This window comes from Lithobates pipiens, unplaced genomic scaffold, assembly GCF_037356315.1.
Source record: "Lithobates pipiens isolate NorthernLeopardFrog02 unplaced genomic scaffold, aLitPip1_a1.2 Scaffold_25, whole genome shotgun sequence".
NCBI lineage: Eukaryota > Metazoa > Chordata > Amphibia > Anura > Ranidae > Lithobates > Lithobates pipiens.
Window position 1 is genome coordinate 187,020,491 of NW_027507787.1, and position 23,982 is coordinate 187,044,472.

At 44.0% G+C, this 23,982-nt stretch overlaps 1 protein-coding gene across 1 annotated transcript in view; it reads right to left on the reverse strand.

Moving 5' to 3' along the window:
* Window positions 1-23,982, reverse strand: part of SFXN2 (sideroflexin 2) — a 107,697-nt gene that overhangs the window by 25,281 nt on the left and 58,434 nt on the right. The window contains exons 4-6 of the mRNA XM_077455299.1: window positions 18,193-18,291; window positions 15,492-15,567; window positions 212-297 (exon numbers count right to left, since the gene is read on the reverse strand). Of these exons, the coding sequence (XP_077311425.1) occupies window positions 212-297; window positions 15,492-15,567; window positions 18,193-18,291 (261 nt within the window). The remainder of the gene's footprint in view (window positions 1-211; window positions 298-15,491; window positions 15,568-18,192; window positions 18,292-23,982) is intronic.

Genomic DNA, 23,982 nt, shown 5'->3' on the forward strand with positions numbered 1-23,982 from the left:
CGGCCTAAGGGACATTGTGGAATAGAGTTTGATGTACACTTCATTGAGGTACCAAAGGACAGTTGGTTTTGTGCTGTCAAAATCTTTTACACACTAAAATTGTATGGTAACAGACAAAAAACAAAAACAAAAAAAAACATTTGATATCAATATAAGGACAATTTTTATAAAATGTATTTGTTTTAAGAACACACTAATACACAAAACTTACTGCTGTCTCATCATAGGAATGTTGACACAGTTGGCAGCAGCAACAGCAGCAAAAGGAACCCAACGAGCAATCAGCGGCGGAGCTTTCTGAAATATCATGGAATTAGCATGTTAACATATTTCATAATGGTTTCAGATAATATCCCCAGTAGTACATAATTTGCATATGTAGGAAAACACCTACTGGCCCAGTAAAGCTGTGCACCTACATATTAAATAGTACAGCTAAAAGCCAAAAGGTTAGGTTGGATATAGTAGGCAAGTGTTAAAACTAGAGGTCGACCGATATATCGGCCGATATTTGCCGTTTTTTAAATAATCGGCATTGGCCGATCGTGCTGATAAAAAGCCGATTTAGAACAGCAGGGGGATTTACAAATGACTTCTGTAATAGAAGTCAGTGTAAGTTGCCTGAGTTGTCATAGAAATCTTCCTCCTCTCTGGGCAGTCTGCCAAGAAAAGAACAGAAAAATACAATGTTTACACTTGAATGAATGAAGTCATCTCTGTGTGTAGAAGTTCTCAGTTTAACCATTTAATGACTAAATCTTTTCTGACACTTGTTGCTTACAAGTAAAAATCCTGTATTTTCTGCCAGAAAATCACTTAGACCCCCCAAAAATTATATATATTTTTTTAGCAGAGATCCTAGGGAATAAAATAGCGGTTGTTGCAATATTTTATGTCACACGGCATTTGCACAGAGGTCTTTCAAATGCATTTTTTTGGGGAAAAAATACACTATTTAAAAAATAAAAATAAAATAAAAACAGTAAAGTTAGCCCATTTTTTTTTTTTTCGTCCAAAAGTTTTGACTACCTGTTTTTATTTAATATATAGTTTTTTTTTTTTTATCTAAATGATACATACAAGTAAACTGATTGGAGGTTTGTTTTGTTTAATAAATGTTTAAATGTAAGAAATTTTCTGTATCACTTATGAAGGCCGCTTTCACACTGGAGCGGGAAGGCGTTGACGGTAAAACGCTGCAAGTTTTAGCGGCTCTTTACCATCATTTTAGCGGTGCTATTTGGCTGCTAGTGGGGCACATATAACCCAGCTAGCAGCCAAGGAAGAGGTTAAATGCGCCCATGAAGCACTGCTGCCAAATCGCATTGCATGCGCTTCGGCAGTGGTGCCCATTCAAATCAATGGGCAGAAGTGGTGGAGGAGCGGTATATACACCACTCCAAACGTGCTGCTTGCAGGACTTTTTTTTTAAGATCCTGCCAGCGCATCGTCTCAGTGTGAAAGCACTCTGTCTTTCACACAGACTGCAGGGGAGCCGTTTTGCAGGCACTTTACAGGCGCTATTTTTAGCCCAAAAGCGCCTGAAAAACGCCCCAGTGGGAAAGGTGTGTTAGATCAAGGGGGATTAAAAAAAAAAAAAAGGAAAAAAATAAATAAAATAAAATCGGCCTAACATATCGGCCCAAAAAAAACGGCATCATATATCGGCTATCGGCCGCCATGATTTCTAAATATCGGCATCGGCCAGAGAAAAACCCATATCGGTCGACCTCTAGTTAAAACCCCTGTCAAGTTATCATTGCTTTATGTGTTTTCACTGGGGAGATTAACCCTAATTATTTGTCTTGGTGTCAGTCTCCAGGGCAAAAAGTGATGAGAAAACCATAAAGGGACAAAGACAACAAAAACCAACAAGAATTTTCGACGATGGTTCATCATCCCCCGATATATTTGATCCCAATTATTATTGACTATTTACCCGTCTCTGCCATTATACCATATTGCTACAGGTAAGAGGGTTAGGATCATAGGCGTTGCTCCCTCTCTTCCTGTATCAACCAATTTTTTAATTACTATTAATTTTTTGTATATCATTTTTTATAGATATTCCCAACCAGCTGCTCCTGATGAGTGGATATAAATCCACGAAACGTGTCAAGCTTTTACACTTGCTGCTATATCACAGTATCCATAGTTTATACCATGGGCCCTATCGAAGGGCGGAGACATTGATTTACTTTTTATCACAATATGTTCATCATGGTTGTGTCTATTTTGGGTGTACTGCTGCTATTTATTTCTATTATGTGATACATTATTTATTATGTTACTATATTTATTTTTTATTATGAGATATTGTATGATATAAATTGTATTATGAGATATTATACTATTATATTTTATTTACTTTATATTATTGATTTAATTAATTATATAATTAATATATTGTATTAATTATCTCTTATTTTATATCTTACCTATTGATTACAATTAAATATTTATCAATTATTACTCTATGCCCATTATTGTCACCTCAGAACATTATTTATACCATAATTAATGTTTCAGCCTACCCTGAGTGTCGTATTTCATATAAAGTCCCCTTGTCCTTTATGTCCCCTAGTTTTTCCCTCTTGTGTATCAATATATTAAGGATGGAGACCTTTGTACGTGATGTCCAAGGTCTCATATAAAGTCCCAACATTTTTCTCCTTTATAACAAGAATTTTCTCCATACTGTACTGTATCCAAAAATGTAAGTTTTCATTCTCCTTCAACTTTTTATTTCTAGGTCATAGGTAGGCACAAAAAAAAAAAAAAAAAAGGAGGAAAATTCATTAGATCCTCATGTGAAATGAACATATTGCCTTCATTTTACACAAATTATTGTCACACAATCAAAAAACAGAAAGACTGGTGTTTAGAAATATCTATGGGCCTATAAGAGTCTTGTGGGATGCTCTGCCGCAATAAATCCCCTTTTAATAAAATGGCAAAGTTCACAGTAGCATATTAATATCCTGCAATTGGTCTCCAAAGTGTTGAGTCATGCCAGTTTATATAAATGATTGCACCATAGAGTGCAGCAAAGCTTGGTTACAATCACAAATGTAGGCTTATCTTCTTTGAAAACCAGGCAGCTTCTTAACCTAGCCTGCTGCTGTAAAAATACGGTAGGCATGGCAAATACAACATATGCATTGTTCTTTTTATGTCCTCTAACCCCATCCTACCTAAAAAAAATAAAAAAGCCTTTCTTAACACCGGTACAGATGCTTCAGTGACAGAGTATGACAGGTATACCCATATAAAATGCAGTCTCCTGAAGCTGTCTGCCACATGACAGCTTATCAGGGAACATCCAGTGATATACCTGGGGGGGGGGGGGTAAACAACATCAGATATGAGCAATGCAGGATATGCAACTTGAAAGCTAAAATCCTTGACGTCTAGTTCATTAGAACGAGTTCTCCAAACTTTCTAAACCAAGGACCAGTTTACAGACCTGCAGACTTTAGGGGCAGACCGTGCACTCGGAAAGTACAGTTGCACTAATTTTCCCCAGAGCTTAGTGAATGTGCTGAAGCTCTGCTGATTTCCATCATTCTGATATGTGTAAGCAAAATGTCAGGGCCGGGCTCAACCCTTCCTTCTCTGAGCTGGCTGCTCAGCTGTCGGCTAATTACCGGCTCCTATTTCGCCAAAGTTACTCAGCTGTTGATGATATCCTGCTCGTCAGTCCTGCCTACTTAATCGGTCCAGTCCAGAGGCGCTCTGCCTTCGCCTTGGCCAGCATCACAGAAACTATGTCCTGTGATCCTGTTCAAGACTGGCTTTGCTGACATCCCTTCTGGCTCCAGATCCTGCTTGCTGTTCCACTACAGTGATCCCTGACTTCTGGCTTGGCTGGCTATCTGTTCAGGGTACTGAACTTTGGCTATGTTTTGACTACGTTTGTTCTTTTTACTTTCATTATTAAACAAGTGTTATTTAACTGTACTTCTGTCTCGGCCGGATTTCATGGTTTCTGACACAAAAATGCTGTTTTCTATATTTCCTTGCACCTGCTTGGGTATTCTTTACTAAGTAAAGCTGCACCACATTCATTAGGCTCTGGGGAAAATGTATTTGCTTTTAGTAAATCAACCTAAAGCCTAAAGCCGGGCAAAAACAGTACAAATCTTGGCTGGTTCATTAGGGATGGCCGAGATTCTAACCACTTATAGATCGACCTGGGTACAATCAGCATATCAGATATTTCATGCAATTATTGCCAGTGCCTATAGTAGCCCCCCCTCCCACCCGTTGGGAGAACACAATAGCTCAGTGGGAGGAATTTGAGCGATTTTCTTTCCTGCAATGTGCACCAACTATGGCCAGGTTAAAGTGATAATAAAAGTAAATATTTAAAAAAAATAAACGTGGTATACTTACCTGCTCTGTGCAGAGGTTTTGCACAGAGCAGCCCCAATCCTCCTCTTCTTGGGTCCCCTGCCGGTGCTCCTGGCCCCTCCCTCCTGTTGAGTGCCCCCAGAGCAAGCAGCTTGCAATAGGGGCACCCAAGAAGGCATGCTCCTGAGCTGCTGCTCTGCTTTCCATCCTGACACAGAGCCACTGCTCTGCCCCATCCCCTCTCTCTCTCCTCATTGGCTGTCTGTGATGGACTACAGTGGCAGCCAATGGCTCCTGCTGCTGTCTCAGCTAATGAGATGGGAGAGTCCCCAGAGAGACGATACTCTCGTGCATATCGGTGGATCGAAAGGGAGCTCAGGTAAGAATGGGGGCTGTTGCACACAGTTTTTTTTACCTTACAAAAGGTACAAAACCTTCAGCCTTTAGAACCACTTGGTAATCAGTGGGAGATAAAAAAAAAAATACATAGCGTCTCTGGTCAGTAGGAGGAATAGTACCGCATAATTGCTTTTAGTTGGTGGAATAATGCTTCATCGCTGGTGTCAATAAGAGGAATAATGCCCCATCACTGGTGTCACTGGAAGAATGGTGCCTCATTGTTGGTGTCCGTGGGAGAAATACTGTCCCAAGAGGCCACAAAAAAGGTAGGCAAAGAGCTGCAGTTTGAAGATCTCTGCATTAGAACATTGCCTGCTGAATGACTTTGTTTTAAAGAAGGCAAAGTTGGAAAAACATTGATAGCTTTTTAAGACAAGTCTCTAAAATTATTTTCCCCTTTGAGCCCTCCTCACTCTTTGTTTCCCTTCCCAGGATAGAGCCCTTTTTTGAAGCCCCCCATAGGGCTTTGTGGTATGTGGACAGCTTATCTGGATATAGTCATATAAACTACCATTAATGTAACGCACCCTGTGAGAAAGATTTTATCTTTCCTGAAGAAGTGCACAATGACCTGAGAAACATGTAGGAAAAAAAAAACTCATGCCACAGTCCATGAATAAATGTCTTTAATATAAAAAGTGTACTATGCATAATATTTACTATAGAAGGCTACATCGGAACGCCACTGTTCATTAAATTCTAGGAGATGCAAATATGTGCAAAACAATAGGGGTCATTTCTCCTTTTCTCCCTTTAGCTTTAATCAATACTGATATTTTAAACACAACAACATTTTAAAATATTTTTAAGTACCCCCTAATATTTCACATAAAGAAACAGGAGGTCTTAAAAAGTGTTAGAGGAAACTGCTTTTTTGAATACCCAAGGACCCACTTATACTTATTTATTAAAGGTGTATATTTAACGCTGACAATTTATGATGTGCTTTAGGGCACTTGCACATGGAGTCGCTGGCCGTGCCAATTTTAGCGACACTTTTCGGCCGCTATTGGGTGCGTTTTTAACCTCTGCTAATGGCCGAAAAAGGGTTAAAAGCTCCCGCAAAGTGCTGCTGATGAAGCGCTTTGCAGGTGCTTCGGCAGCGCTAGCCATTGTTTTCAATGGCAGGAGCGGTTTAGGAGCATTGTATACAGGGCTGCAGAAGAGGTAGTTTACAGGCGCTTTTCAGGCACTATTCTTAGAGTAAAAGTGCCTGTAAAATGCCTCAGTGTGAAATAGAGCTGCACGATTCTGACCAAAATGAGAATCACGATTTTTTTGCTTAGAATAAAAAGATCACGATTCTCTCACGATTCTTGCAACATAAAATCTTTCATTTTATGCAAAAAAAAATGGGCTAACTTTACTGGTTAGTTTATTAAAGTACGTTTTTCAAAAAAATATTGCATTTGAAAGATCGCTGTGCACATACAGTGTGACATAAAATATTGCAACAACCACCATTTTATTCTCTAGGGTGTCTACTAAAAAAATATATATGATGTTTGGGGGTTCTAATTTATTTTCTAGCAAAAACAAATATGATTTTAACTTAAAACCAACAAATGTCAGAAAAAGGTTTAGTGTTTAAGTGGTTAAACTTCCCTCATTTACACACCAAAGTGTATTCCATTGACAAATTGTTACAATGTTTATACTTAACTTCAACCAATAAAGAATGTTTTGATTCTTGGCAGACTGGCCAGTTTTTCTCTTCCTTTCTTTTGAGGGCTGTGGCTTCAGAAGAGCAGAGAAAATTCTTTGCATAGAAAGAATTGTGAAATACTTTAGTCAAGATTACGATAACGATTCTTGACAATTAATTGTGCAGCTCTAGTGTGAAAGTGGGCTTAAATATTGTACATTCGCATCAGTCCCTGCTCTCAAGGAGGCTAAAATTGAAGGTACCTATCTCTCATGCATACATACACGCATGCTCATACTACGGCCAATTTATACAGGAGCCAGTTAACCTACCAGCATGTCTTTGTAGTGTGGGAGGAAACCGGAGTAGCTGGAGGAAACCCACACAAGTGCAGGGAGAACATGCAAACTCTATGCAGATAGTGTCCTAAAAAGGATTTGAACTGAGGACCCCAGTGCTGCAAGACAGATATGCCAACTACTAAAAGCACTGTACTGCCCGTGCACATATCTTCATATGAGTGCAGTGGTGCATTACCAAATTATTGGGTTTGGGGTGCCAACACACCCTATCGCACTAAAAAGCAGACCTGACCATTTTTATCCTGACACAGCACACCGCATGGCAGTGCACTACTATTCATTGAATAGTGGATTGGCACTGGGAGTGACATTTAATGTACATTTGGGGGTAACAAAACCACCCTAAACATTTCATATGGCCTTTAGTACAGTATACACCCAAGTACAATCATTTGGGGCTTGGAGACGATTTATCAAGCTAAGGGCAGGTTGAACCAGGCTCCTCTAGTCAATCTGACTGCATACATTTAGCAACGGATTTATCATATTTTTGGTTTCATTTTTTTCCTTTTTTTTCTGTAATCCCCATCTGCCAAAAGCAACATTTTCGCCCACACCTGTATCAGATTTAGACTTGTGACCCTTTGTACCATAAAACAGACGCACACAGAAGGAGTTGGGAGATTTATATAAGCGCAGTGCTGTGTCTAACCAGTAGAGGGAGGATTTTACAAATCATACAAAGGACGCGTAGCAAACCTTTTTTTTAAATAACAGAACGATACGTTTATATTGTCTCTCTGCACCTTGGCCGACCAATTTTCTCCCGCAGTTCTGGGTTCTCAGAAATTTTCTGCAGAGGTGATGTTTAACGACTAACAGGAAATCTGCAACCTTCATATATACATTTTACAGGTTACCTTGTAGCTCTTTACATAAACCAACCTGTGTTTAAGGATTAGTGATCCTTTAAGTGGTCGGAAAAAAGTGGTCGATGTAAAACATGAATGTAGGTGTTATTTTTTTGCCAGCTCTGCAGTTTCATGAATAGAGGACTATTAATGCATTACGGAGATGAAGCCTTTTCTAGCTGATTAACTGACTACATCTTATGCGGTTTCCGGTTAGAACAGATAAAAGCCTAACCTGAAAGTAAACATATAACCGCGTTTTCACTGACACATTATGCGCATATACAGCGCCTTGCAAAAGTATTGGCATTTTTCGTGTTTTGTTGCCTCACAACCTGGAATTAACATGGATTGTTTGAGGATTTGCATCATTTCATTTACAGAACATGCCCACAACTTTGAAGATTTAAAAAAATGTATTGTGAAGCAAACAACAAATAGGACAAAATAACAGAAAAAGTCAATGTGCATAACTATTCACCCCCCTAAAGTCAATACTTTGTAGAGCCACCTTTTGTGGCTATCATAGCTCCAAGTCGCTTTGGATAAGTCTCTATGATATTGCCACATCATCCCACTGGGATTTTTGCCCATTCCTCCTGGCAAAACTGCTCCAGCTCCTTCAAGTTGGATGGTTTGCGCTTGTGAACAGCAATATTTAGGTCTGACCACAGATTTTCTATTGGATTGAGGTCTGGGCTTTAACTAGGTCATTCCAATACATTTACATGTTTTTGGCTGAGCGCGCTGATCGCGAATCGGTTGGCCGCTGGTTTTCCAGCATGCTGGTACAACAGAAGTTGGTCGAACATGCACATGGGCTGAATGTCAGCTGGTTTTTACTGAACCGGCTGAGGTCTGCCAACATTTGACAGGTGTGTATTAGGCATAAGACTCTTCACTTTGTCCTCATTAGTGTGAGTAAAAGCAAAACATATGTAGCTTGAATTTCAGCTAAATCTGTTGCAATTTAAGCAGTGAGTGGCCCTGCTGGGCAGACAGAAAATTGTTGGCCAAACAGTGACTGCATCTTATCAGGTACAACCACTGTTCTGCTTCCAGGACAGCTGCGGGAAGTTCAGCTGTCTAAATACAATAGCCAGCAGTGCAGGTCCCACTATCCATGCTGTTTAATGTGAAAGGAGGAATTAAGCAGCGTTGTATACTGACCTGAATCTAAGGAACTGGTGTTAAGCTAGTCATAACTTCCTAAATGTCTTTAATTAAGTGGACTGAACAAAAATAAATTAAAGGAGAAGTCCAGCCTGAGCTAGTTTGGCTGGGCTTCTCCTAAGGGTCTCAGTAGTGAAAATAGGATTTTTGTATTCGCTGTAAAATCCTTTTCTCTGTAATTCACCGACCGACACAGCTCCTCTCTGCAACTACATGGGTTGTATAGCCTGCCATTAGGAGAAACTAGGCAAAATTGTTACACGATACACAGAACTTTAATCCCGCCCTGGGGAGGGGGCGGGCCCACGTTCTATCTACCCTCCTCCTGCTGCTAGCAGCTTCAGTACGTCAACAAGCAGTATAATGTAGAGAAAAGGAGGGGTGGGTGCTGTGTCGGTCAGTGAATTACAGAGAAAAGGATTTTACGCTGAGTACAAAAATCCTATTTTCTCTTATATTCACCGACCGACACCTCTCTGTAACTACATGGGACGACCCCAAGCAGTGCCAAATGAGGGGTGGGAAAAAAACAGCATTAAAAAAACTTCATCGACCGTGGCAAGTGGGAACTAGTGAAACTAAACCCACAAAAAAACTCCACCACAAAACCGGGCATCCTGAACAGGAGTGATCCCCCAGACCGCAACCTTGCAGAAGTAATGTAACAGTACTGCGTTTTTATCGAAAAACCAGGGAAAAAACTCAATAGCAACTACACGGCCGCCTGCAAAACTTTGCGGCCAAAACCAGCATCAGCCGATGCACTGATGTCTACCTTGTAAAACTTGGTAAATGTATGGACAGACGACTAGGTCACCGCCTTACACACCTGAGCGACAGACGCTTGGTGTTGGAAGGCCCAAGACGTTCCGATTGCGCTTGTAGAGTGGGCCGTGACTGGAAAGGGAGGCACCTGCCCCTTCAAGGCGTAGGCTTGAACTACAATCTGTCTGATCCACCTGGAAATGGTGGCCGACGAGACCGCCATACCCTTCTTAGGACCAGCCACCGAAACATACAGTGAGTCTGACTTCCAAAAAGGAAGCTGTGACAGAGCCCTACCCACATCGAGAGCGTGAAGGGCCACCTCTTTGGGGTGCTTCGGCTTAGGACACAACAATGGTAATACAATGTCCTCATTGATATGAAATGCAGAGACCACGTTCGGTAGAAAGGCCAGTTGCGGACGCAACACCACCTTATCCCTGTGGATGACAAGATAAGGCGGCTTGCAGGACAAGGACGTCAGTTCCGAAACCCTCCTGGCTGATGTGCTGGCCACTAAAAAGACCACCTTCTGTGAAAGGGTCAACAGAGGAATCTCCCTGATATTCTCAAACGGCGGCTTCTGAAGCGCCGACAACACCATGTTCAAATCCCATGGAGGCAACGGAGGATGCACCGGAGGGACTACATAGCGCACCCTCTGAACAAAAGTACTCACTAGTGAGTGAGACGCTAGGGGTCGCTGAAAAAAAGACAGCCAAATCTGAAATTTGCCCCTTGATGGTGCTCAACGCCAACCTCTGGTCTACACCTTGCTGAAGAAACAGCAGGATCCTGGATATAGAGAAGGAGCGCGGATGCCACCCTTTCTCCTCACACATGGAGATATAGGCCTTCCAAGTATGATGGTATATCTTCCTGGAAGAAGATTTCCATGCTCTCAGCATAGTCGGAATCACAGAGTCCGACAGACCCCGGTTCCTCAGTACCTGGCTTTCAACATTCAGGCCGTTAAAGCCAGCGATGGTAAAGCAGGGTGAAAGATTGGACCTTGAGATAGGAGGTCCTCTCGCAACGGCAGCCGCCAGGGAGCGCCTGCCACCAGGTGCACCAGGTCTGCGTACCAGGCCTGCTGAGGCCAATCTGGGGCAATCAGGATTACCGGAATCCCCTCGGCTTCCACTCTGCAAAGCAGACGTGGCAACAGTTTCAGCGGAGGAAAGGCGTAGATCAGCTGGTACTGATCCCACGGAGCCACCAGCTCATCTGACGCGTCTGCCCACGGATCTCTGTCCTGGACATGAATCACGAGACCTTTCCATTGAGCTGGGAGGCCAATAGATCCACATCTGGTGTGCCCCATTTCAGGCACAGCAGCCTGAATACCTCCGGATGCAATGCCCATTCTCCCGGGTCCAGCATCTGTCGACTCAGATAGTCCGCCTGACAATTTTTCACCCCTGGGATGTAAATGGCTGACAGGGCCACAATGTGTCTCTCTGCCCATCGAAGTATGTGAGCGACCTCCCGAGCAGCGGCGGAGCTTCTTGCTCCCCCTTGGTGATTTATGTATGCCACAGCCGTGGCGTTGTCTGACTGTATCCTGTCGGACTCCCTTGAAGACATGTTGACCACGTGTGGAGGCACAGCCTGATCGCACTCAATTTGAGCAGATTGATCGAAAAACTTGGATTCATCCGTCGACCAGAGGCCCTGAGCCGACTGAATCCCCATCACTCCACCCCGGCCGGCCAGACTGGCGTCCGTAGTGACCACCTTCCATTTTAGAGGAAGGAACGATTTTCCGGCCGGAATCACCGGGGACCTCAACCACCAGATCAGGGAGTCCCTGACTGGCTGGCTCACCTGGATCTGCCGATCCAGGGACAACAGAGGTTTGTCCCATTTTGTCAAGATCTCCTTCTGCAGGACCCTGGTGTGGAACTGGGCATAAGGTACTGCCTCGAAAGAGGCTACCATGAGCCCCAGCACTCACATGCAAAAGCGGAGTGATGACCACTTGCGGTTCATTAGTAGTTTGACCGCAGATCTCAGAGTCTGCAATTTGTCTGATGGGAGAAAGACCCCCGCTTCCCTGGAATCCAATAGTAAACCCAGGTACTCCAGACGGTGGGTCGGCACAACCACCGACTTCTTTAGGTTCAACAGCCACCCGAATTCTTGCAGAGTCTGCATGGTGATCGCCAAATCCTCCTCTAATTCTGAGGCGGAAGAAGCTCTCAGGAGGAGATCGTCTAGGTAACCCACGATCGCTATCCCACGTTGTCGCACCAACGCCAATACTGGAGCCAGTACTTTGGTAAAGACTCGGGGGGCTGGTGCCAGGCCAAAGGGAAGAGCCACAAACTGGTAATGGGCTTCCCCGACTGCCAAACGCAGATCATTTTTGATGCCGAAGGCATATAGGTATGTGCAGGTACGCATCCTGAATGTCCAAAGATGCCAGGGAGTCCCCTTGATGGCGTGCAGCGACTACTAAGAGAACTGATTCCATTCTGAACCTCTGCACTTTTACAAAGTGATTGAGGGCTTTTAAGTCCAAGATTGGACGTACCCCTTCCTTCTTGGGAACCACAAACAGATTTGAGTAGAACCCATGGAAGTGTTCCGAGTCCGGAACTGGTACAATCACCCCCTGATTCAGCAAGTCCCTTACTGCCCCTATCAGGGCCTCCCGGTGAACCGGGGACGTGGGTATGCTGGAGGGGAAGGATCTGTTTGGCGGCCAAGAGAGAAACTATCTTGTAACCTGCGGAAATCAGATTGGTCTGGTCTGATAACCAGGAGGTCCAACGAGCTGCAAACTCCCGAAGACGACCCTCGGGTGGGGGCAAACCTTCATGCGGTAGCACTTTTGTTCGCATGCTTGTTAGGCTTGCGGTTCCAGGGATGCTTCTGATGATCCATGGACATGCTGTCGGGCTGGGGTCGTTTTTGCCGAAGCACCGGGCGGACGAAAGCCGCTTGTGAGCGGAAAAGGAGGGCCCTTGCCTGCGGCGTGGCTCCTTAGCCTTCCTGGCCTGTGGGAGTAGTGTACTCTTACCACCCGTGGCGTTTTTAATAATGTCATCCAATGAGGCTCCAAAGAGCCGTTCGCCAAGGAAGGGAAGATCTGTCAGGGCTTTCTTGGATGCCTGGTCAGCAGACCAGCATTTCAGCCAAATAAGGCGCCTCAGCACCACAGCTGACACTGAGGCCCTGAATAGCAGAGGGAGAGTATCCAGGGCCGCGTCACAAATGTACTTAAGGCTATGCACTAGTTGGTCTGCTAGGTTCACGCAGACAGGGGAGGTATGCTGCTCTCCCAATTCGCGGTGCAAAAGTTTTGCCCACTCAGTCAGTGTCTGCGACACCAGTGCAGATGCCAGTACAGGTTACACACTGACCCCACAACTGTAAACAAGGAACAAGCCACTGCTTCGGCTTCCCTGTCCGTGAGATCCTTGAATGCAGGAGTCCCCTCAACCGGAATTGTGGTTACTTTATTTAACCTAGATACTGGGGGGTCCACGAACAGAGGAGCCGACCACTTTTTGAGAAGGCTTTCCTCAAAGGGGTAACGCACCGCCAAGTTTTTGGGGATAGAAATGGTCCGTTGCGGGCGACCTCATTCCCTGTAGATGAATTTGTCAAAATAAGTCAAATACAGGAACACCTTAGGTGAACGTGCTGGCTTGTGGGACCCAAAAGGGACCGATACATCAGCAGAGGAATCTGCTGGCTCCTGAATCTTCAGGGTATCACGCACAGCTGTGATAAGTGCTCCAACAAATGCCTTGTCACGCCCGGACCCGGACGGGGAATCATCCTCACTGTCCGAACGGTCCTGGTCAGCCACGTCCGATAGGTCAGAGCAGGGGTCTCCAGCCGCAGCAGGGCCCGAGTCTGCACCAGAGCTCTCCCCAGAGGATGGGGTGGGGGGCAGGAGCCTCTTACGTGCGCCTTTCCTGCCACGTGCCACCTCATCTTAGCAACATAGGAGTCAAGGAACGCCGTCAGGGTGTCCATGCACACCTCACTAACCGCAGATGACCCGATTGCTATAACCTGGATTTCGGGGGAAGAAACACCAGTTTCTGAAGCCATGCCCACCCTATCCTGTCTGCCACCTGCAAGGGGACTTAGGACAGTGAAGGTCCCACCCTCCTGCTGCCACCTCGTGGGGGGGGGTTGGGGGGTACTTAGCGCTAGACTCACCACTCTGGGGCATTCTGTGAATGCCAACAATAGTGCCTGTAGTCCCTAGGAGGTTCCCAGATGCAGAGAAGAAAAAACTGTGTCAGCAGCAGCAGCAGCAGCTCTAACAGCGGTGCAACGATCTGCAGAACGGCTTCAGTGTTCAGCACAGAGCCATCCAGTGTCCCACACACACAGTGGATACAGGAACTAACTAGAGAAAGCACATGTCATGCTGTCACAAGAGGCCAGCGGTGAAGAAAGCATTCAGGCTTTCACAAAATGGCCGCCAATGTAATAAATAGGAATCCTAAGGAAAATGGCTGCTGAAACTCCTCAGGGGAATCTATAGCTTTCCCAAATCCAAGATGGCCGCCGGAACGGCGCCATGCGGTGAAGAGAGCAAAAATAAAAATGAGCTGCCTGCTGACAGACAGACAACCTCCACAAAAACTGCTTTTTTGGGACCCCCAGACCAGGACTGAACAGCAACCGCACAGAGCCCCCACAGTTGAGAAACAGCGAACACACACACACACACACACACACACACACACACACACACACACACACACACACTGCCCGCAGCGCATGCAGACATCCCCCTCAGAGGGGGAAGGGAGGGATGATAGGGACTTGGGAGAGAAGATAATGAGGTGAGGTGGCCCCTGAATCGACCCCCCAGGGAATGCCCAGCTGCTCCCCCCACCGAAGCAGGGAGAGCCGTACTTACCAGTCCTGAAGAGCTGGGAGACATTCCATCACAGACCTACACCTGCACAGTTACAGGGTAGCTGTTGGCCTCGGTATACTGTGATCCAGACATCAGTAGCCCGGTCATATGTATACCCCGGAGCACTGAAGCTCACCGACCATCTCTGGCGCATGAGGTATGTCGTGGCCTGCCGAGCCGTAGCTGCGGCCTGCTCACGCTCGATGGCCAGACTGGGGAGACTACAAGGATATCATTAACCAGCCTGTCACCCAGCCGGCAGTTGATAGACGATCTCAGGATCTCTTATCTTGCACAAAAAGCAGCAAACCTGCATTAAAAATATGGACCGAGAGGCCCGCAGGATTTCCTAGGTCATTCTCCTTGCTAGGCAAAATAAAAACTGAAGCTGCTAGCAGCAGGAGGAGGGTTGATAGCACGGGGCCCGCCCCCCGGGGCGGGATTAAAGTTCTGTGTATTGTGTAACAATTTTGCCTAGTTTCTCCTAATGGCAGGCTATACAACCCATGTAGTTACAGAGAGGAGCTGTGTCGGTCGGTGAATATAAGAGAAATTTGTTTTGCACTCCTGTAACCTGTTTTCAGCAGAAATCGGTCTGAAGTCCGCTCTCCGCTGATGTCACACAGATCAGTCCAGGCACCACGTCATCCCAAATCTGGAAGTCTGGATCCGCCAGGTGTCTGGACTGACGCCGGTCTTAGCCTCTCAGTGAGCCACTGAGAAGCTGAGACAACCGCACCCCTCCCCTCCACAGCTCAGCGCTCCAATGAGCATGGAAGAGCAGAAGAAGAGACCAGCTCTCTGCTCGGGGAGCCTTGAGAACTGAGCGACCAGCGATGTTTGATGGCTCGCTTCTCAGTGCAGAGACACCCAGGGGACAGATGCAGCATCCACCTAGGCAAGTATGAATATGGAAAATAAAAAGGCAAACCCATACTTCTCTTTTAACACCAATTTCCATTGAATGTTTCATCTATATAACTACATGAAAATAAATCAAATTCTTGCGGAAACGCACACACACACACACACACACTCAGCGTTGTCCATACCTTGGTATACAGGTTAAGCCCCACTGCTGTAGCCAGAGCAGTGCTGGTAGCTGTCAAATAGGCCACTCCGATCTGCCTACAAATAAAGACCAATACACTAATGAATTCCAGGACACAGAAAAGGGTTATGGATGGAATGCTTGTTTAATGTAGTGAACCTGAATTTGAACGCAACCCTTTTTTATGGAATAGTAATTCCATTCACATGGAGCCAGCAATGACAAGTAGGGTGATATTAGGCATTCTTCCTCCCTCTCTAACAATCAGAAATGCATTATATTTACCTGTTGTAACAAATCAAATATTACCATTAACATCAATACATAATCAGAATCACAAATGGAACAGGAATCATTTACTGAATATTCCTTTATACCATTTACCTTTCCTAAAGTGTTTTTACAGTCAGATCTATGTTTTGCCTGTGCAGGTCACATTTAATAGCCCCATCCCAAGCGGCACATACTCACCCTTCCTTCATACCAGTACCCCTTTGTTCAGCTGCTGAGAGCAAAGAAAATACATAACACGTCACTCACTTCCCCTCCTTTAATAGTGGCCTTGTGATTGGCTCCGCCAAAAATCCTGTATGTTGTCAACCCAAAACAGGACTTAACCACTTCAATACAGGGCATGTTTTCCCCCTTCCTGCCCAGGCAAAAAAAAAAAGTTTTTCTTAGTCTCAGTCAGCAAATTTAGTAAAGAAGTAATTTTTATCCTTCTCTAATGAGGCAGCACTGATATGCGGCACCGATACGCGGTACTTATGGGCAACGATAGGTGGCAAGGATAGGCGGCACTGATCGGTGTCACTGATGGGTACTGTTGTGGCTCCACTGATGATCAGGGCCCTGATTACTTGTAGAGTCTCCCCTGCATGAAGATGCTGCTGATTGGCTCTCATCTTCTCACACTCTGTCAGTGTGAGGCGAGAAGAGCCGATCAACGGCACTTCCAAATTTACATGTGATCGGCTGTGATTGAACACAGCCAATCACATGCCAATCACATGGGTTAAAGAGATGCGTTATTGGCTCTTTACCGAGATCAGGGTCACCGCGTCCCAGAACAAGAGGGGATCCCCCACCATCATTTTACTATACGGTGGGTTGGAGGTGATTAAAGAGACCCTGTCACTAGCTTCAAAGGCTGCAGGTAAAAACACTGAATAATCTGGTATTTTACACATCTAATTGCAGCGATTTGTCTTTCCAAAAAAATTGTTTTATTCACTTGCAATGTACCTTTGAACTTGTGAAAATGTGACTAGTCAATTTCCTAGAACTGCCCCTCTTTACTTGCACATTATAACCCTCTTAATATTGCCTATTTTATCCAAGGAAAATTTTCAAAACCTTGCGTCTATTAGAGCTGTAAAAATGCCCAACACTGGTAAAAGCTGCTAAAAGCCACGTCAATCGTTTCTCATGCCTCTATTCAAAATCAATGGTTCCCTATGGGAGCCCATTGATTTGAATAGAAGTCACACCAGAAGATGGATCATGGATGACCAGATGTTGGCTTGTGTGTTGAGGATCTTGAAGAGAAACTCCTTGCAAAAAAAAAAAAAATGGCATGGCCCCCCCCCCCCCCCCCCAAGACGATACCAGACCCTTTAGCCCGGGCTGGGCCATGGCTGTCTGTGTGAATAGACATGCAGAGCAGTAGCTCGGGAGTCTCCACAGCAAGCTGCTTCCTCTGGGGGCACTCGGCAGAGGGAGTGGCCTGGAGCAGCAGGGGGACCCAAGAAGAGGAGCATCTGGACTTCTCTGTGCAAAACCACAGCACAGAGCAGGTAAGTATATCATGTTTGTTATTTTTAAATAAGCCTTTAATATCACTTTAAAAAGCTGAGTGCATTTCTGGCACATCATCAGGTATTTTTCTGTACTTGCAGGGTCTTTAAGGCTAGGTTCACACCTATGCAGATTGCGGTTGATGCGTTTTAACAGCGTGTTTTCATGTGCATTTTGAACAAATTTGTGTTTTGTTTTTTTCTGTTGTCATGCAGGAGAAACCAGCAAAAATTAAGTGAATAAGCATCAAAAACGCAGTGCTTGCATTTTATTTATTTTTGTTTACATTTCTATTGAAGTCTATGGAACCAAAAACGCAACCTATCCCCGAACCTTTCCAAAAAAAACGCACACGATTGAAAACGCACAGATGTGTACGCGACCTATAGGAAATAATGTTAAATGGACTGTAGTGCACTTCAGAAAACAGACTGAACCAAGCCTAAAGGGCTAAAACGTGGGAAATGTGCATATATAACAGAGATGTATTGTGTATATTTTTTATTTTGCCATGGCATACACTAGAATGAGGCAGCGTAGTTGGATCTGTATGTGCATTATAATTAATCGAAATTAGTTGATTAATCGATTAAAAAAAAATTTATTCATTGAACATGAAAATTTTAATCAGTAACAGCCCTAATTGATATAGATATATTTTGTACTATAATTAAGTACGTCTATCAGAGGATACAAAATGACCCTTGGTGGTACATCCGGCCTTGGGAAAAGGTGAACTACAATAATTAGAAGCTACTGCTAGTATGTGATCTCTTTCCTTATAGTACTTTGCGTAGATTCACAGCAGTCTTCGATGTATGCGCAACTTCAACCTGCTAAATGCACTGAGCCTGCGAGATAAAAGTGACCAAAAAAAAAAAGGGTACACTAAACTCAAAACTTACCCAAGTGTGATGGGAGATGCTGCATTCCGATTGGTATAATTTACAAGTGCGTTAAACGACTGATTAACCCATTGCCAAAACACCACAGCGGGAACAGTCCTGTTTAGATGTAAACAAAAAGAATTACAGGAGATTGGAAACACTTGTTTCTGTACAACAAAACTGTGGGAAAACATTTGCAGTCATGTTTAGCCTTTTTTTGGCTTTACTTCTCCTGGGAATAACAGGACTGCACTCCCGTGTCCCAGATTCAGTGTTATCTAATGGTAAAAAAGGTTTTTGTGTAATTTGTGTCCATGTTGGGCAGATACACACTCTTGATTTATCCTGGTAAGTATGGTTATGGGACTGAGAGTGCGGTAGAAACCAAAATGTTGCATTGCCATCAGAATAGCAGAGACTACATTTTTTTATGTATTTTTATTTCAGGTACTTATGTAGCTGCATCAATTTGCGCAGCGCTTTACATATAAATTGTACATTCGCATCAGTCCCTACCATCAGGGACCTTAGATTGTAAGCTCCTTAACTCACATTCATACAAACACATTCTAGGGCCAATTTAGATAGGAACAAATTAACCTACCAGCATGTCTTTGGAGTGTGGGAGGAAATCGGAATACCCGGAGGAAACCCACACAGGCACAGGGAGAACATGCAAATTCTTGACAGGCAGTGTCGTGGTTGGGATTCAAACCAGCGACCCTTTTTACTGCTAGGTGCTAAGCACTAACCACTACACCACTGTGCCGCCCTGAATCCTCCAATGGGGACACTTTTTCCAGTGACTAGCCACTATGTTTATGTTCTGTCTCTGGGACAGGAAGTGAAAAAGTAAATTGGTAGGGGTTTTAACCCTTTTCCACTCAAAAACAACTAAAAAAGTTTTGGCTATACAGTGCCTTGAAAAAGTATTCATATCCCTTGAAACTTTCCACGTTTTTTTCCCATAAAATCAAAAAACAAATACATTTTATTGGGATTTTATGTGATAGACCAACACAATGTGGCACACAATTGTGAAATGGAAGGAAAATGATAAATGGTTTTCAAATTTTTTTTCAAATAAAAATCTGAAATGTGTGGTGTGCATTCGTATTTAACCCCCTTTACTCTGATAACCCTAACTAAAAATCTAGTGTAACCAATTGCCTTCAGAAGTCACCTAATTAGTAAATAGAGTCCACCCATGTGTAGGTGAATCTCAGTATAAATACAACTGTTCTCTGAAGACCTCAGAGGTTATTAAGGGAACCTTAAAGTGATTGTAAGGGCTTTTTTTTTTTTTTAATAAACATATCAAACTTACCTCCACTGTGCAGCTCATTTTGCACAGAGTGGCCCGAACCTGGTCTTCTGGGGTCCCCTGGCGGCTCTCGCGGCTCCTTTTCCACATCAGATAACCCCCTAGGAGAAGTGCTCTCCCGTGGGGGTTACTTTACAGGCGCACTCCCAATGTCCAGCATTCGGCATCCTTAGACACCGAATGTATGACTCGGTCCCAGCCCCCCACATCATTGGATTTGATTGACAGCAGCAAGAGCCAATGGCTGCGCTGCTATCAATCCATCCAATCAAGAGCCGAGAACCCCCTGTAGAGAGACAGCGCGTCCCCACCAGGTCAAGTTCCAGGGCTCAGGTAAGTAAAAACGGGGGGGGGGGAGCCGGTCACTGACAGGTGTTTTTTCACCTTAATGCATCCTAAAGGATCCACAGCTCAGGTGGGAGAATCTGTCCACAGGACAATTAGTCGTGCATTCCACAAATCTGGCCTTTATGGAAGAGTGGCAAGAAGAAAGCCATTGTTGAAAGAAAGCCATAAGAAGTCCCATTTGCAGTTTGCGAGAAGCCATGTGGGGGACACAAAAAACGCAGAAGAAGGTGCTCTGGTCAGAGAAGACCAAAACTGAACGCTATGTGTGGCGGAAAACTAACACTGCACATCACCCTGAACACACCATCCCCACTATGAAACATGGTGGTGGCAGCATCATGTTGTGAGGATACTTTTCTTCAGCAGGTACAGGGAAGTTGGTCAAAGTTCATGGGAACATGGATGGAGCCAAATACGGGGCAATCCTAGAAGAGAACATGTCAGAGTCTTCAAAAGACTCGGAGACTCAATTTCCAGGACAATGACCCTAAACATACAGCCAGAGGTAGAATGGAATGGTTTAGATCAAAGCATTTTGATGTGTTAGAATGGCCCAGTCAAAGTCCAGACCTAAATCCAATTGAGAATATGTGGCAAGATTTGAAAATTGCTGTTCACAGACACTCTCCATTCAACCTGACAGAGCTTGAGCTATTTTTTGAAGACGAATGGGCAAAAATTTCCCATGCTGGTGGAGACATCCCCAAAAAGACTTGCAGTTGTAATTGCAGAGAAAGGTGGTTCTACAAAGTATTGACTTGGAGGGGGGATACAAATGCATGCCACACTTTTCACATATTTTTAACTTTTGAAAAAGAATTATCATTTTCCTTCCACCTCACAATAATATGCACTTTGCATTGGATACATAAAATCCATTTATGTTTTTGGATGCAACATGACAAAATGTGGAAAATTTCAAGGGGTAAGAATACTTTTTCAAGGCAATGTCTATACACACACTTTAAAGAGAAATTCCAGGTATGCATATTTTACCTAGACTGGGCCAAGCTGGACTAATAACTATTTACTGTATATATCATACCATACCATCCCCATGAAAGGTGGAAATCCCTGTAGTAAGCACTGCTACTACACGGATCTCCACTAGCTTCTGAGTTCTGTGATGAGCAGCTGCCTGCTTACTAAGATATGCATACTCATGGGCACTCTTCAGAGAACACTTCGAATTTTCTCAATGAATGCAAAACATTCTCTGATGAGGTAGAGATTGCTTTGTCAACCACATCAACTCTCCATCTCATCCAATCAGAGAACTCTTTGCATTGAGAGAATTCAAAGCTTTCTCTGAATAGTGACCATGGCTAGCAGGTGAGCTCCTGTGTTCACAGTGCAGAAGGGCAGCCGCTCAGCATGGGACCCAGAAGCTGTAGAAGTAAAGAACATTGGGGTAGTGGTGTCTTCTACAGGGATTTGCAGCTTCCAAAGAGATCAGCCAGGTATGGTATATACATAGTTAAATTGGTCAACGCTCAACGCTGAATCAATGCAACTATTATACTACTATAAAAATATCCATATCTGGAATGAATCTTTTGGTAAATAATAAAGTGGGTGTTTCTTAATGGAAAGCTTTTAAAATAATTAAAGTGGTTGTATAGCCACATTTAAAAATGTTACCTACAGATAAACCTATAATAATAAGGCTTACCTGTAAGTAAAACTAATATCTCCTAAAACTGTACGGTTTAGGTGGTATTCAATTTGCATTACAGCCGTTGACGTTAGCGGCGCATGCGCTGCAAATGCCCGGCTGAAGGCCTGGCAGACGCTGCCGGACCTTTGCTGGGAAGTGACATCATCGCGGCTCCAGCCACTCACAGCGCTGGAGGCACGAATCCGGAAGACACACCGAGGGCAAAATGCCAGCTCCCTCGGTTTGAACCGGCCTGCGATACGGGAACCTCGTTCTAAGCTATTTCATAATGAGATAGTATGCGGTCCATACTAGCTCATTATGCCTTTGCCTTACAGGGTTTTGTTTTTTTAAGTTTTTTGTTTTTTCTGATGGTATACAACCACTTTAATACTGCAAAAATACATTTTTATATAGGTCTATACATTAGAACAAAAAGAGGGAAAAGGGGGGGGGACAAGAGGGGGAAAGGAGGATAGAGAGATATGGTTTTGAATGAGAGTCAATCCCTTCAAATAAGGGGCATCTGTTTTAATGCTAGCACAACGTCGAGAAGCTGGCAAATGGCAGCTTTACGCTTTGAATGGCAGCCTTGGCTATAATGACTAACAGCCCCCCTGGCAGGTTCACTTTAATTATTTCAGTCACAGAGGTGGCAGCTATTCCTTAGGCATGAACAGTTTAAAAGTCTGAAGCACAATGATCTAAAATCCTATCTGTTAGATTAAAGGGCAGTCATCCACAGAGTGTGCTGAGCCAGTAGAAAGGTATAGTCCTGTTACCTTATGTTAAATCTGGCTCATCCACATTGTTATAACAAGCCTGGAAGTGTTCTCCCAGGTAATGATTAACAGGCCCCTGAGACTGGACCTCTGCAGACACATCTGACAAGCAGCTGGGTATACATGAAGGCTTCCCATACTATATATCTGTAGATTTATAACCTGCATCATTAGTGAAGCCCAGATGACAGGTCTTGCTTTACAGGGCCCATTACTCCCACTCATGTCAGCTAATAGGGATCAAGAGTCACTGACAAATACTGGATTTAAATATGTTTGGAGGATCATTAGTAGTGTTTTTGTAATGTTTTTCTATACACATGAGAAAGAGACCTTTTTACATAATGCTTTATTTTTTAAAAGCAAGTAAAAAGTATTAAAAAACTTGTTTCTGGGTTTAGTTACATAAAGACTGGCTTTTTTTTTTATTGTATATGCTGGCTCCGATTTCGGTTTAGCGGTTCTTCAAAATGTTGCACCTTGCCGATCCGGTTATCTCACTGCAAACCTATAAGACATGGGCTGTTTGACTGGAAAAAAAAAAAAAAAAAAAAAAAAAAAAAAGATTCTGCACATTTTAATGATGTATACTGCAACAATGTAGAAACCATGTGTTCCTTTGCCAAGGCCTTATGTCACAGAAACACAGAGGTGCACACAGCTTCCTCTTCTGCATGCAAAGATCAATCCATCATATAGTGACAAAGACTGTTTTTAGAATAATTCACCATCTAGGGTCTTCAAATTCATATATTGATATTATATTTATTTTAATATTGGGCAATAAAACAGCGATGAACACCAGCAACATATCTCTATTTTCTATGGCATGATTATTACTCCAGCTGTGACTAAACTCGCTTACTCTGTTGATAATAAATGGGTAGATGAGGTTGGAGAATTAGATGATGAGAAGTGCTGAAAACCTGTGAACTGGTGTCTCCTAAAATGTCCGGTAGACTTACGCAAGTCTATATCACAAACAGAGCATATTTAACTCTGGATTGGCTGGCCAAATTCTGTCCTTATAGTTCCATGTGCCCAGGGGCGGACTGACCATTCAGGCACTCGGGCACTGCCGAGGGCCCCATGCCACTAAGGGGCCCCATCAGGGTTGCCAGCTTCAATAAAACCAGGGACAGTATGTAAAAATCTGTGTTTATTAAAAAATACCAAGATTATAGCTGCCCCGCCTCTCCAGTACCTTTTCAGTGTGTGTATGTGTATTCTATGTGTGTATATTGTGTGTGTATATTGTGTATCTGTGTGTGTATACAGTATGTGTGTGTGTGTGTGTGTGTGTGTGTGTGTACTGTGTGGCCCCATAATCTATTGCCTGGGGGCCCCATAATCTCCTATTGCCCGGGGCCCCATAATCTTCTCCTATTGCCCGGGGGCCCCACAATCTCCTATTGCCCAGGGGCCCCATGAGTTGTCAGTCCGCCCCTGCATGTGCCCCAAGTGTTTGACCTTCGCTGGTTGCTTTGGGCACCTCCTCTGGAAATGTCTTCTCACTCGTTGGTTCTGGTCACAGGTTGTCCAGTTCCTTCACAACCGGATGGGCTCACTGGTGGCAATGGACCCCCAGCAATGACTTTTGGGCTTATTTCCTGACACTGACATTGATAAGTACATGCTTAAATTTCTCCATGAAACGCTTTCCAGCTAGAAAGGCCAAAGCCAGGAGCTGGATTCCA